Below are 15875 nucleotides of genomic sequence, written 5' to 3'. Positions count from 1 at the left end.
TCAGTCTATCACCGGCTTATTTCTGAAAGCGAAAGTAGATCTTGATTTTCCCAGTCGAGCCTCGGTGTCACGCACACTTTCGCCTGCCGCCACGCACACTTTCGCCTTGCCGCCATAGCTGGCTTTTTGCGTGAAACGTACTCTCGGACGGGGAAAAGGAGAACGAATATTATAGCACAATAGCGACCGGCTAAAACGGAGTCATGTACCGCGGCTAGGGTTCAATGAAGCCTGTTTTGGCTCTTCATCACTCCCTACGCAGATTAATTTACGACCGTTTACCAAATGTTTACTACCTTCAAGGCGCATTTACTACCATTTACGACCTTTACGACCAGAGCGCCGAATTTACGACTTTTTTACGACTTTACGACTTTGCTGGACACCCTGAAGGAGAAAAACAAACTTCAATGAGTCCTAATAAGCTTATACACTCCTAATTTCTCCACAAATAATCTTACAATCCTTCACACATCTTAGGCAATAGAGTGAAACTGTAAGTTAAAAAAAAATTTGTACTGAACTACCCTCTCTCTAGATCTTTTTCACATCAGTATTATCATCTTAAGGCAACAAATGTTGAAATCACTTGTTTTGTTTATATCTTAACACCTTATATTCGGCAAGCCACTGCCAGTGGATCGCGGCAGGAACCACTGTGCCGGTAAGCCGCAGGTAGCTGCTCGGGCACATTCCTTTATGATGACTTCGACGTCAAATTACTTTTCAGCATTTGCAAAAAACAGGTCTCTTTTACAGTGAGTTCATTTATTAAATGAAGAACTATCAAAACAGGTTCACTTGTTTTGATTTAATGACCAATTTAGTGATGCAGCATAGTGGGTTTACCCCCCTCGGAGATAGAGTTAAATGACCCGTGCCATATGAATATAAAACAAAGTGCCAAATCACAGTAAATGGTAACAGTTTATTGTGTCTGATTTAAAACTGCTTTCCCACCTTGTTGCGTTCAACCAGCAGAGAGGAGATGAGACAGTCCTTGCCAATTTTCATCTTCCCACTCAGGTTTGAGTGCGATACGAGTGTCCTTCCTCCAACAGTGATGTCCCCAGTCAGGACGGAGTTGATCATTGTACTGTCCTCCGACACAGACAATGAGGACTGGGGACAAGAAAGTTCAACATAGTCTAACATGCAAAAGGCAAAATATGCACATAGTGAAACAAGCACATAGCAAAACACGTACATAATGACCAGATTTTCAGGTACTGAATTTTTTCTTATACATGTATATTCTTTGTAGCTAAAATATGTATATATAGCGAAATTCATTCATAAACAGGGTGATCAAAAAAAAACTTTACAACTTGTTTTGTAAATATCTTCCTCCATACTGAAGTTTTTCGTTTCAGATTTGAACATAACGTTTGGAAGCCAAAAGGAATTTGTTTGATATGTATTTTAGATAAGTTCATTTAATGGTATTTCTCTATATAGCGCATTAAAAAAGCAACCCATTTTCAACCTTGTCGTCATTTTCATAGCATAATGCACCAGTTCGTATTAGGCCTACCACTAAAAGCTGAAACGATCGCGCCATACTGCAAGCTACAGCAGTCTAACAAGTCAACAGAAGTCTGTCGATATTATTTTTCGCAAATTTGGTTAGCCTGCTTAGATCATGGTTACGTTTCGTAAAGAGCAGAGAGCTTTTTGTATTGAACATTACCTCTCCACAAACTCACCAAGCCTGACATTTCGTAAGTTCTGCGCACAGCATGGAGAGAATGCTAAGGTGCCCTCAAGACCTTTGGCGTCATGAGTAGAGAAGTTCCGTCAATTTGGATCTATAGCGAATCAGAACTTAAAAGTTCTTTAATAAATGACCATTTCAGGAAGAACACGCACCATGTGCAGCCCTTTAAACGCCAGACGTCGAGTCCCACAAGACGTCTGTCCGTGGATGATCTGCGGCTAGGACTTTCCTACACCTCAACAGTCTGCATTCTCATGGCAGATCTTAATCTATGACTAGATTCTACACCATGTTCACCTTCGTAAAGCCGAAATGACATGGATCAGAGCATGGCAAAGTGTTCATGATTCCTCGATTGTCTTGAAAAGCGGGATCATTTCCTCGATGACCTTTGGTTTAGTGCAAAGCCCATTTTCACCCTAAGGGATATGTTAACTCCAAAAATGCTGTCTATTGGGCACCCCACTCTATTGTCTCTAGAAGCCACTTCTTAGTGAATATGTACTGTGTATGTGGCTTTACAAACTCAAGGTTTAGCAGGCCCTAGTGTTAGGGCGCCACTGAACATTTCGAACAACGCTTTAAAAATGTGTCCAAAGGAGGGAATGTGGAGCACTGCTACTATGAATTTCAGAATGAAATCATTAGGTTTTTTAAACTCTGTAAAAGAAATTAAATATTGTTTACAAGCCACAGGGATGGAAAATTAATGTCAAAGAGAAAATAAAGAAAAAGGTCAACTTATCTCTTCACGACTTCCATTACAAGATTTTAAAATATTGGTGAACTTTGCGTTTTGGGGTGCTTTTTTCTATTAGCCGTTTCAGTTTTCAAAACAAGTTTCTTCTTCGTGTATCTTATATTTCAAATATTCCTTTTGAATAAATTATTAGACCTGCATGTGAGCCTCAACCAGATTGTCTGAAAATTTTGCGCCCCCCCCCCCCCCCATTAAGAGCTTCTGTGGGTGTCATAAGGAAGGACTTCCGAGTAACGAGCAACTACCCAAACAAACACAATAAAAAAGAGACCCAACCCTACCCCAAAAAAGAACCTGCAACGAGCCTCATGTAAAAAGGCCAGCACAATTCCAAAATTTATAAATTTTTAAAATTAAAAAACCACACTCCAAAACAAACAAGGCTTACAAGGAGCATAATATGGCCTACATCTACATATTGTTAGTATAATAGGGTTTGATACAATAACACAATAGAATTGGAATATGAATCCTCCATATAGATCTAGTAATCTAAATAAATCTAGCTCTAGATTTAGATCTAGATCTTGTAGAACAAGTGAATAGGATCTAGGAATAGGTCTTGAACTAGAAATCCGCATCCGATTCCGAACAGAGGGACTCACTCAGCTGAGTCTAGATCTAGATCTAGATTCTAAATAAATAAATAATTCACACACCTGATGAAATGCTTTTTAGTTTACCAACATTAATATTACAGCACAACCTATAATAGGGTTTGACACAATAGAATTGGAATATGAATCCTCCATTGAGGTCTATAATGATCTATATATAAATATAGATCTAGATTCTATTAGAAAAGTGAGTCGGACTTGAATGAATCCACACGATCTGAACAATTGAATTAGTCAACAAAACGAAATTCAAAATGGCCGCTCGAGCACGAAACTGAAAGTAGATAATTTAGGTCGTCGTCCTTTTTCGTATTCGCATTTCTACTCAGGTTCCGACAATTATGTCGGAAACGCCGACGTCGGCACGATAACGAAAGTGCCGACAAAGCCGACGGGAGAAAAAGGGGGCGCTGGCAGTCGGCCAGGCCTCACATTACGCACATTGACTGATACATGTGGGCCTAGCGATAGCATCGGTCGGCTCGCGGGTCGGGTCGCGATTGTCGGATTTCAGACGATTGTCGGCAAACATGCAGGTCTAAATTATGTCTGTTCCAAATTACAGCATTCTAGAACAATTTTTGAGCGAGATATTCAGAAAAAAAAGTTGTTAAGTCTTTTTTTGTTCACCCTGTAAGACAAAAAGATTTCAGCATCACATCGATTTTGCTAAGTGTGCGCTAAACTATTATTTTGTGAAGCTGCACATATTTTTCATTCTGGCCACAGTGTCTCACCTCTACCTCCACATGAGCCATATTGGTCCAGTGGTAGCCCAGCCCTGGAGTCTCTGGGCACATCAGCATGTTCTTCTTGTGTTCCGCAGCTGTGTGGGTCATGTAGTGGTACTTACCACCCTCGATGATGACTGCCGAAGAGGGAGAAAAGAGAGAGGAGATCATTACGAAATGCTGTCTGTGATTATAAATAAGAAAAAGAAAAGTTGTCTAAACAGTAACAGAGATCCCATGACATCATAAATTAACCTTGACCATAGCCACAAGACTGACTAGGAATTCTACTTTAGTCTCCAGTTACAATTACCAGAGTAAGAGAATGAATACTCGTAAATCACTCAGGTACATGGAACAACAATTTTACCAAGTTTTAAAAATTGTAGACGTTTAATAATTCACATAAATTAGGAGCAGGGCTTTCACCCTGCCTGTCGAGGCCAACTCAGGATGATATAGACACAGAATTCCAGGAGACAGTTGGAGATACTCAATAAAAAGAACCCTCCCTATAGGGAATCTTACTGAGTGCTCTGCAATAATTCAGCTGCCCATTGACATATGTCTGAAACCATTCATTGTAAAACTGTCTGTGCTTTGTGGATAACAAAGATGCCATATACATTTCTCAATTAGAAAAAGACTTCAAGTTTCGGCAAAATGGCAATATTATTTTAATTTCATATAGCCAAATTAGACTTAAGAAAGGGCAAATTTCCAAAATTTGATCCTGAAAAATATTAATTCTGCTGAGCTTGTGGATACATCATTCATTAACTAAAGAAATAACATACACAATTCTTTTGTTAATTGATGTTATAAAGCATCAATGCAATCACACCAGTACAATTTTTACTCACTAAAGTATAAGTGGCCATGAACGTATTACAGTTTTACAAGAGTAGCAGAAATTATAATTACTTTCATCATGACTTTTATTGAGATTTTGAAGCTCTTGTTGAACCCAACTACTAGATACACAGTAGGATTGTTTGGAGAAACAGCACCTTGTCTCATAACAAGACATGGATAAGTGAGAAAGTTTCGCTGGTAAGACAAAAAAAATGAGGCACCCCAGTGAGACTCAACTGTTGAGTTTCTGGAGAATAGGTCATATTTTTTACTAACTGCACCAAGTCAGAATATTTAAAAGCAAGAAGAGAAGTTACCAGCTTTCATGCGGAAGCCATGTAGATCTCTCCAGAGCATGGTGCGAGCGTACTCCATGTTGAACTTGCTGCTTGGGGGCTGCTCTGTTGCAGGCTTGCCAAAAGACGCACCCCTGTTGCCTCGAATAAAGTCATCCTCTGACACGGCAGATGTCATCGGGAGGAGGACATCAAAGAAAAGTGACAACTGAAAGAAAATAACAGGAGAAGTCATTGTTTCAATGAGGGATAGGCACATTTTTAAAGATTCTTCCTAAGATATAAATTTCATGTGTCAAGGCATCAACAGAATCCCATTTTATCAGTGCACAACTTTTGAAAACTCTTTTAATTCTCAACAATTATCATGAATGACTTTCAGGAATCTGAAAAACCAAATCAATTTTGTATTCACCATAATAAAAATAGTGAAAGCAGATAGAGCAGACAGAGAGCTGGGACAGTCTAGTTGTAATTTTAGATAAGTTAGCAAGAAAATATTAAGATTTCACCGAAAGGGAAAAAAGAACATGGATTTAATGAAACAGAAGACAAATTAGGAGTAGACGACACCATAACACCCACCAGCCACCTGTGGGATCACAAAGAGAATGGAAAATCTCTATGAACACCTCTAGAGTGCCCCCACCCCCTCTTCACAAACCACAAGATATCCATAGTGACAAGAAAAGAGAGAAATTAAAGCTATATTTGCAAGCAAGAACCAAACAAAACCAACTCCAACGCATGTGGTCACCAATTAAAACACAAAATTTTCTACTGCAATTGCAAATGTCTTTTTAAGTAATAGAGTACCTTGAAAGGTGGCTGACCACTGTCCAGCCCCATGTAGGTGCAGGCATCCAAGGGGGGCTTGGTATAAAATGCCAACAGTCTCTCAGCTACTTCAAGGGACAAGTACACAATGCCCACAGCCTGCAAAGCAAGCACAATGAGATTCAGCATGAAGGAGAAATAAAATTCTACAAAGAATGCTTTTTTAAAGATTATATACTATATATTTACACACCAATGCTCAATCAGTTGTAAAATGGCAGTCATGATGTATCTTCAGACAAGATTCTTTAATTTTAGTAAAAGGCAGGTGACAGACACAACTTTTATGTAAGCAAGCAGAAAAAGTTTCAAACGATTTAAGTAAACCATCACTGGCTTGCATAAGTATATTTCCTGCACATGTATCGTTCTACATTAATGAGAAATGACATACTATAAACTTGCCAACTACTTACTTTAGTTGATTACAAAGCACAAAAGACAATGAACTCTCTTTCGTAGGATGTCAGTTTCAGAACATGATAGTGAAAAGAAAAGACTATCTAAAAATGAGACTAATATCCAGAAAAAAACTTATTGTAAATGTTTTACATCACCATTGACACAATTTAGATCAATCAGGAGATCAGCTGCTTTGATCTTGCCTGTCTGTGTCAGCCTCAGCCGAGTTTTTTTGGGTTTTTTTGCCTTGGTAGGTGTTTTACAGCGTTCACAATTGCCGAAGGTCATATGAGCGTGCAAGATACATTAGGCACTTTCAGTTTAGTAGGAATTAATTTAGAATTTTGCCTGGGTGGTGTCCAAAGCCTACTTATATCGATTTTAGAACCACCAAGGGATTTTTAATGTGCGCAACTTGCACATGGGACCTCCGAGATTTGTTCGCCCTACCCGAGAAGGCTAGGTGTTAGATTTTACCTACCCTAACATCAGGGGTGTGGCTGAAAACATCAGTAAGAAGCCAAGAAGAAGCAGAAAAAAGGCAGCAGAAAGAGTCAGGATCCCGAGCCTTGAGGAGGGGGCAAAGGGGGTGGGTGGGGGAGGGGGCAGAAGGTGGAGACGAAAGCAGACAGTAGAACATGATCAGAAAGCTGGAAAGGTGAAAGGAGAAATTATTTTTTGAGAAAAAAAATTTCTCCTTTGCTGTCAGGTTTTGAACCCGGGACCTACTGAATGAGAGGTGAACACTGTAACTCTTGACCATGAGAACCCCCCTCAGGTGAGTGGGAAACAGTGTTTTCTTTAGGTAAACAGAGACACCCAAAACAATTGAGCTCACATCTTAAGCATACAATGGAGGAGAGCCTAACTTTTCCACCGTAGGTGCAGGTAAAGAGAAAAGTAAGAAGTACAAAAAAAAAAGGGACATGATTTACAAAAAGATGAAAGCTCTAGATATTTTGTCACCAATCAGTCCCTATGCATCAAGTAGCCCCTCACCGCAGCAACACATCCATCCTCCCTGGCATTTGATTCCAAAGCAGCAATGTCAGCTTGATATAAGATGTCCTCCACATAGCCCTGTGGGAGAACACAGCAAGAGGTCAAAGTTCAGCTTCTGTTCTTAACAGTTCTAAGCAGTGGGGAAAAGTTCAGTTATAATTTTTCTGACTAACTCTTGAACTTGAAAAATCAATGTAGCAGAAACATTTGTAAACAAAACATACTCATGTATTAAGCAGATGAGTTTACAGTGATTCTTGATAAAATAATACAAACTTTAGGTTGACAGCTTTTTAATGCACTTTAAAAAAAAACTACAGCATTTCATGTATAAAGAAAATACAGAAGAATGGACCTGTGATAAACTAGCCAAGTGAAACGCGAGAGTCATGGATTATATTTCTGAAATAAGGTCTGGTCTTGAGTGTAAGCAAACGAATGCTTGTATGCCACTAATGTTGCTGTACGGGAAGTGAGTGAGCAAAAGTAATTATAGAAGCCCTATCTCTTAAAAAAAAACATACCTGTGAATCTAATTTGTAAACACCATGATCTTTCAGCAACTTTGGAGCTTGTGGTATACTTATGCCACACACATCACAGTTCTGGAAGGCTTCTTCCAAATCTGAAAAGACAAATTTAGTCTCATGATGAAAGTAAAATCTCTGCTTTTTTTTTTTAGTAAACAGAAGCAATTCGACACATCAATAGTTATTTAGAGCAGACAATGCTTCAAGTCTCATCCACAGAAATATGAAATTATTAAGAACCTTTAACAAACCAGAAACAAATTCAATTGTTTTGTGCGTGGCAAGACAAGCAAACTTTGTGAAAAAATAAAGTGGAATTAAAATTAATGAAAGCTGATGAAAGTCAAAGATAGTAAACCATGAAGAGGTTTTTTTTAGCACAAATTTGCTACAAGAGGACACAGTATCTATTGCAAAAACAGCCCAACTCTTTTAATAAGGCTTTATGAAAAACAGAGTCCAAATGATGAAATCTAAATAAAAATGGTAGTAGTAGTAGCAAACCTTTAAACTAAAGAAAGAATAAGCTATCACATTCAGAATTTTTCATAACATTTACAAATATATATACCAGTAGTGACTTCTCAAACATTTTCACCATCAGTCATACTTTTATATACATAAGTACCCCATTAAGATATATGTCTCACCAAAATACTCTGGCACTGACACTAGCATATCAGTGCTGCACACCCATACACCAGGCTTGGCAAATACTGCAATCTGGGTGCATGGAGAAAGGGGGGAAAGGGGGGGGGGGCAGTTGGCACAAATAAATATATATATTAACGGAATGGGTCTCATGGTTTTGTTTTCTGAATTTGGAAAAATTACTTTTCTCCTCTTTTGAAAGTAATATTCAAACAGATAAAGACATTATGAAGACATAACAATTTAAAAAAAAAAATCTTTCTGATCTTTATGGTACACAGACTATCAAGAGCCACTTCTAAAATATCAAGGTTAATCTATGAATCTCTTTAAGCATGTGTATTCATTTTCATTGCATTGGACCAGAAAGTCTAAAATATTTTACAATCTTTTACCCTTATAAATTTTTCCCAGGTGAAAGAAATATATGTTAACTTTAAAATTATTTGGATTTTTCTTAAAATACTGAAACATTAGAAATAAAAATTAAGTAAAAAAGTTATACACATAGATATTTTTAAACACATGAGGTATCCACCCTGTTCTGAAAACAGGTGAAAATATTAATATGGAAATCGCTATGGCTCACTTGGTTAAAAACTAGACCAACTTAAAAAAACTTTAGCCTCATCTCCACATTCAATTTTTTATGTGAAGAGGAATATTTCTCCTCAGCCAGGCAGCGTGTCTGAGGACAAGGTCTAAGCCATAAAAGTGATGTTTTTGCCCAAGTAGCGATATTCTCTTCAACAACCACATTAAGAAACTTCTTTTATCTTTATGTCTGCTAGATGACTTACCTTCTCCGTAATGATGGAAAAAATGAGGTCAAAGTTGCACACTGGGCCATCAAATGTCGGGGAGACTCTCGATACCGGTAGATTGACAAATGGTCGGCTGCATGCTTCATATGTATAACTCCTGCCCTACATCAGAAAAAGTTTTAATGACTGTATAGAGCCTGTTTCCTTGTGATGATAGCATTTCATAACAAAGAAATTCTCTTCAATAAGACAATGATGGAATGAATAAAAAAAGGCATGAAAAATTTGTTTGATTCAAGGTCTTTGGCAAAAATACTATTCACAAAATCAGGACAGCCTACATGATACTAAGGTACTAAAAACAAATTGTCTTGACTCAAAGCTCTATTTCGGCACAGTCTGAAAACTTACATAAAACATGTGGCGTCAGTGGCCTAGTGGTTAGGCTCTCAGACTCGCAACCGTAAGGTCGTGGGTTCGAATCCTGTCAGGGACCCGATGTTGAGTCCTTGGGAAAGGCACTTTGTACAAATTTTCCTCACTTCACCCAGGTGGAAATGGGTACCCGGCTATAGACAGTGAACGCTCTTGTCAGTTTGATAGTGTTTGAGCGCGTGAAATCCGCAGCTTGCACTGTATACTTACGCGGAAGCCGAGAATGTTTCTGAGTGTTCTCAGAGGGTCTGCTGGGGTAATAATAGTTGTAAAGCGCATAGAGCATGCTCTTGAGCATGGATATGCGCTATATAAATGAAATTATTATTATTATTATAAGCAAAAAAAATTGTCAGCCTGAATTAGGAAGACTGCTTTCTCATTGTTTTGTAACTCTGTCCGTCTTAGAGTTAATACATAAGACAAATGCTTTTTAAAAAGTTTGGATGTCATCTCACTCTACTTATGACTTTATGTTCTTCTCATCTCACCGTTCTACTTCTTGGTACTTTTTTTCACTCAGTATTTGCTCCCATTTGTTTCACTCTTCATGCTATCTCTTCTTCCAATTGTCCCACTTCTCCTCTCACTCTCTTTCTCCTCTTTAACTAAAACCACTCTCTCTTTCTTTCTCTCTCTCTGTCATTCTATTTTTCCCTCTGTCTGCTTGTCTGTCAGTCTGTCAGTCTGTCTGTCTGTCTGTCTCTCTCTATCTATCTATCTCTCTCTTTTTTTTTTCTTTTATGCCTAAATGTGTTTTGAAAATACAAATATCTATTGAATTTGTTCACACTTAGTTAAAAAGCCTGGAGTATTTTTGGAGTGCAGAGCAGGCATAAGATACAGTATGGGATTTCAAGTACATCTCTCTAGAAAAAGATGTTGTAAAGCGATAAGAACAGAATTAAGTGTTTTAAAAGTAATACATTTGGAGGATGCACAAAAATATTATTCAACTGTCAGCAGATTTTGTGGGAGTGAAGTATCTTTAAAGTGGCCTGCAGGCACTAAGATGCATAAAGCTGTTTTTAAAGTCTTCTGGTGTAATTTGAGAAAAGCCATAATAACAACAAGGAGCAATACGATTCATAAGATAAAAGTACATATGTGAAGCAGTGTGGTGAAATCAAGCGCTCGTCAAAATAATGAAAGTGAAGAAATTGGCATTTTTCCACAGGTTTGTGAATTTTTATCGAATTTTTGTCTTTTGGCTCAACACCTTTCATGTTAAGAACACATTTCTGAGTGGATTTTTACTGAAAAGCGTTGATTAAAGGCAAAAAAAAAGTAAATTTTCAGTATCTATGGACTCTTAAGCTAAGGAAATAACTAATCTTTGGCGGCCATATTCTCACTAATTTTACCTCGAAAACTGGGTACCCCCACCACCATCATTCACAAAAATCTCCACTTGTATTCAAGATAAATGGATATTTTTTCATCCATAGCAAGACAAACGAACAAGCTTTAGGATGATACCATTAACTCTGTATGCCCAAAAATTGACAAGAGCCTCCAAACTATTCATGATTGACAATCAACACTTTGAACATTACCAGAAGTTGCAAAAACTGGAGTCTCTACCATAAGCAGACGGACAGAACCACAAGCAAGTAACAAAAGTAGTTGCAGATGGTGCTTTGTTGCTAAAGACAGCAAATTTCAGACAGTAGAGTTTGAGCTGCATACTGCATACGTGTACAAGTTGTGTTTTGTGATAATGCAGTGGCATAGAGTGATGTTGCTCATATTGTCCACGAGAAGGCATAACTATACTGTTTTAACTCTAAAACAGCATTTTTGCAGGAAACTAATTTTCGTTAACCTTTAAGGAATTTTCTTCAAGTACCCTGAAACAGTGTAAAATATTCAAAAAGGTTTACCATAAACTATGAAAGTTGCAAAAAGTGAATCCCAAAGCCAATAATTCATGGTGTGGTGATATTTCTCTAGCTGCGTTTCTGTTCACTTGTCTTGTCTGATAAGCCAAGGTGAGTGTCGCTCAGTGCTGGGTGTAGCTGTGTTGAGTGCAGTGTCCATTCACCTGTGTATTATCATCAGTCACTGTCTACCACTCAAAGAGACTAGTGCATGTACTTTTTTTGTCTGGCTCATTTGTCTTACTTTATGACAATTTAATTTATTATTGATTTAAAAACTGCAAAAAATAAAACAAACATTAGTTAAACTGTTCATATTGAGCAATAAGAACTTTCATAAACAAACACTAAAACTGGAAAGTTGTATTTTGTGTGGAGCTTAACGTTTTTTCATCCCTATCACATTTGGAAAGTTTTTTTAAACTTCAAAGCACAAACCCTGGGAAAATAAGCATCAATGAATATGCTTTTGAAAAATTTATTCCAAAGAATGTTGAGACCCCCCCTACAAAAATGCAAAATAAAATTATCAAAACTATCTACAGGAATTAGCAAGTTAGGGTACAAGGCAGAATAAGAGTAAAGTAAAGAGACGGGCCATTGGCCTTGGGTTAGTTTTTATTGGGGGATCTGTGGTATTTTATCTTTTCAAAAGAAAGAACCCAAAACCACAGGAGAACAAACAAAATGTTTTCTCAAAGCTTAAACCTACTCTTTACAGATGAAATTCAGCAAAAGAAAATCTCTTCTCTTGTCACCTTAAGGAGAGCAAGTTTGATGTGAGCAATGTCCTTCTAGTTATAAACATAAAACTTTGCTTTTCCATTTAAAAAAATAATTCATTTACCCATAATAGGCCTAAGGCTTCTGTCATTTAAAAAATGTAGAATAGTCTGATATCTCTAAGCAAAACAGAATTTGTGGGTTGCATTTTCCAACAAAAAAAAGGACTAATTTAAGTGTTTGCTGCTACATTAATTGGTATAGAACAATGAAGGACAAAAGGACAAAGGATGATACTAAATGAGGCAATATACATACAGACAAAGTATGTTTTGCAAGAAGCTTGGGCATACATCAGCGAATCAAAGCAACAGAAATGATACCACGTCTAGGGGTATTAGCAAATTAAAGTCCATTAAGGTACAGTAAAAACCCCATTATAAAGTTACATGGGAAGTATGACACAAAACCCACAAATCTCACCTCAGCCTCCAGAAAGTTATCAGCCTATGAAGGGATGGGCTATGAACTAATAATGTTGATTTAATTTTTATTAAAGTCTTAAACAGAAATAAGAAGACAAAGCAGCACAACGTAAGGTGTCAAACTTCAACATGAGCTACTGTCACAAGTAAAAATAAGGCTAACATTTAAGGAGATCAGGGAAGAAATGGACTTTCTGTCCTACTATAAACATCAATCTTACTATGTAAAAGCTTTCACCTCAAAGACTAATGTGCAGGACAGCTGTAATTATTGTTTGGTCTCCCACAGAGTGTTCCCAGGGTTTGGTGTATGAGGGAAAACGGGAAAAGTGTGTTGGGGGGGGGGGGTGTTTCTCTAACAAACAAGGGATAATACACATAAAAGAATGAAAACAAAACTTCATGTATGTGATTTATACATTTCAGTCAAAGAACCAAAGAACTGATGTGTAACAGAGTGAGTTAAATCATATATAATGGTAATTTCCGGGAACTAATGAGTGAGGATCAAAAAGAAAAAACAATTGAATGATACCAAAAAAAAAATAATCCTTGATTTAGTTGGTTTCTAAATAAGTACTCCATAGCCCACAGGAAGGCCACCACATTCTTTTGGCTTTATAATTCAGGGCTGTTTTCTTCTAACAAACCAGGTCACCTAATTTTTATGTGAACATTTACGCCTAAAGTAGATATCCCCAATCATGATTCACCACTCATTTCTGGAAAAAACACTTGTTAAGTTTGTAGCATAAGGACACATTAGTGTCCAACAAAAAGTACCACAGAGAGCAGAGGGCAGCATTCCCATCGTCTACTGCAACACTTTGTGCTACGTAGTGACATGCAAACACATTGCCAAGGAAAGTGAATGCTCCTGATTTTGCATGCTGATGGGAAGTGTAAATTTATATCACATTTCTTTGTCTAGATAAACTGTCAAAGTACAGGTGAGATGGTATAAAAAGCCATAAGTCATGGCACAGTGGGAAACTGGCTTCTTGTAGCAATGTCTGGAACAGCAAGAAAACATTTGAAGTTAAGAAGATAGGAGGAGAGAAAAATAATTAATTTGTTACAAACGCTGACTTAATAAAGATACTCACTGTGTGTAGGATCAAAATGTTTGCCCCTTGTAATACATCTGCATTGATGGCCTGTACGCAGAAATCAATATAGTGATTTTCTTAAATATTGTAACATGATGGCCAGACATGTATAACAATCACAAAGCAATAATAAAAAACCTGGGAAGAAAAAAATCGAAGAAACCATGCAAAACATACTGAAACCTATACCATTATGTTAATTTTTCATTTTTTTATTTTCATAAATGGGAAGGCAAAATATTATGAGGTTTTTTTTTCGTTGTCCCCATCTTCTAAACATAAATTTGGCAAGCAGAGAAGCATCATTATTTATATTCTCTGAGAGAACAGAATGCTTTCTCCATTAGAATTTACAAAGATAAACAAAAAAAAACTTAAATACACTTCAAACAAGACATACTGAAGGACAAAAAAGTGAATAACTGAAAAGTTAAAGACATAAAGCTAGTTAGTGTAACAGTAGAAATGCAAATTATTTTATTCTATAACTTTAAGTCTGTCTGTATTATTTCAGTAGTATTCTTTTATAGATAAAAAATCGTCTAAACTTCAAATGTATTCAAACAGCAGACTCTCATAATAGGCTTGCCAGCTTTACAAAATCTCAGTCAGGGACACCCATAGTTGTAAAAGCAGATTGCATAATAATGAACAAAATTATTTTACATCCAGTGGGACTGGTTGTGGTGTAGTGAATGCGATAACGCTCTCAAATTCCTGATTCCAAAACACAGGACAGTTTCAGGAAATTTAGGACAGTTGGCTAGCCTGCTATGACAATGTCAGACTCACTGTGAAGCCTCGACGAGCACTCATATATTCCACCACAGAGAGAAGAGCGTTTACTGTAGCTCCACCACTTCCAACATTGGACTTGGGGTCTTCAACCACCAGATGAATGATGTCTCGACCCAGGTAACCTTTAGCCACCCGCACATCCAGTTCTGTAGTGATCAAAAAGATGTGAATGATTTACAATAGTTAAAACAAAAACAGTGATTAATTCAACCATCTCCATTCCCCAACCGACAGAAAACAATTCCAAAACAAATCCATGCTATTTTCCCTCAGACCCCCCCCCCCCCAAAAAAAAACAACACAACAACAACCAAACAAACAAAAATTTTTTTTTAAAACTAAAAGCATTCAGCACCAGTTGTGATGCATTGTCTGAAATTGGCATGGATAGAAACCAAATTTCAAAGGTAGGCTGCCTTTATCAAAAAACAATTTTTTTAAAATCTTCTGGAAGATTTCAGCCTTTACTAGCTGCATTTACCGAAATGCACTTGACAATTTGCGGTCTTACCATGTTGCAACGTTTCAGTCCATTCTTTCTTGGCACATGTCAGGACCACCGCATCCCATGTCACTGGGCCTTTCTTCTCCTCCAGCAATGCCATGTCTGAAAAGGAGAAATATAATTCCAGGAAATAATGTCCAAAAGAGCCAGCTAACAGCTATTATTAACTTACATTAGTGAAGGTCTAGTTGAGGTGTCTCTATTCAAAACTTACTTTACCTGCTACACGCTTCCAGGGTTTCACACTATCGGACCAATATGGAGGTAGACATGATGTCAGGGGGCTCTCGTGGCCTAGAGGTCAAGGTGTTGGCCTCTCATTCAAAGGTACCGGGTTCGAACCCGGGTAGCGACCGAAAAATGTTCTTCTCTAAAATTGTCTCCTTTCACCTGCTTTCCTGCTCTAGCAATGTTCTGTCGTCTACTTTCGTTTCCTCTTTCTGCCTCCACCCTCCTCTGGGCTCCTGACTCTTTCTGCAGCCTTTCTACTGCTACTTCTTAGCTCCTTCTTACTGCTGTCTTTCAGCCACACCTCTGATCTTCTGGTAGGAAAAATCTACACCTAGCCTTCTTGGACAAGGTCGAAAAATCTCGGAGGGCTCATGTGCAATTTGTGCACGCTAAAGATCCCTTGGTGGTCTAAAATCAATAAAAGTAGACTTCGGCCGCCACCAAGGCAAAATTCAAAATTTCCTACAAACCGAAAATGTTTAACGTGTCCTGCACGCTCATATGACCATATACAGTTGCGAGCACCGTAAAGCACTTAACCCCCCCC

General features: G+C 37.7%; 1 protein-coding gene across 2 annotated transcripts in view; it reads right to left on the bottom strand.

The window, feature by feature from the left end:
• Window positions 1–15875, bottom strand: part of LOC101847833 (L-fucose kinase) — a 46412-nt gene that overhangs the window by 22136 nt on the left and 8401 nt on the right. For both annotated transcript variants that reach the window (XM_005105668.3, XM_035971700.1), the window contains exons 2-12: window positions 15104–15199; window positions 14587–14738; window positions 13792–13842; window positions 9199–9324; window positions 8398–8470; window positions 7742–7842; window positions 7215–7295; window positions 5793–5912; window positions 4998–5184; window positions 3832–3962; window positions 961–1122 (exon numbers count right to left, since the gene is read on the bottom strand). In XM_005105668.3, coding sequence (XP_005105725.1) covers window positions 961–1122; window positions 3832–3962; window positions 4998–5184; window positions 5793–5912; window positions 7215–7295; window positions 7742–7842; window positions 8398–8470; window positions 9199–9324; window positions 13792–13842; window positions 14587–14738; window positions 15104–15197 — 1278 coding nt within the window. In that variant the 5' untranslated portion in view covers window positions 15198–15199. The remainder of the gene's footprint in view (window positions 1–960; window positions 1123–3831; window positions 3963–4997; window positions 5185–5792; window positions 5913–7214; window positions 7296–7741; window positions 7843–8397; window positions 8471–9198; window positions 9325–13791; window positions 13843–14586; window positions 14739–15103; window positions 15200–15875) is intronic.

Source organism: Aplysia californica, unplaced genomic scaffold (assembly GCF_000002075.1).
Source record: "Aplysia californica isolate F4 #8 unplaced genomic scaffold, AplCal3.0 scaffold00485, whole genome shotgun sequence".
Lineage (NCBI taxonomy): Eukaryota > Metazoa > Mollusca > Gastropoda > Aplysiida > Aplysiidae > Aplysia > Aplysia californica.
The sequence above is the reverse complement of the archived record's forward strand: the minus strand, read 5'-3'. Positions and strand labels throughout refer to the sequence as shown.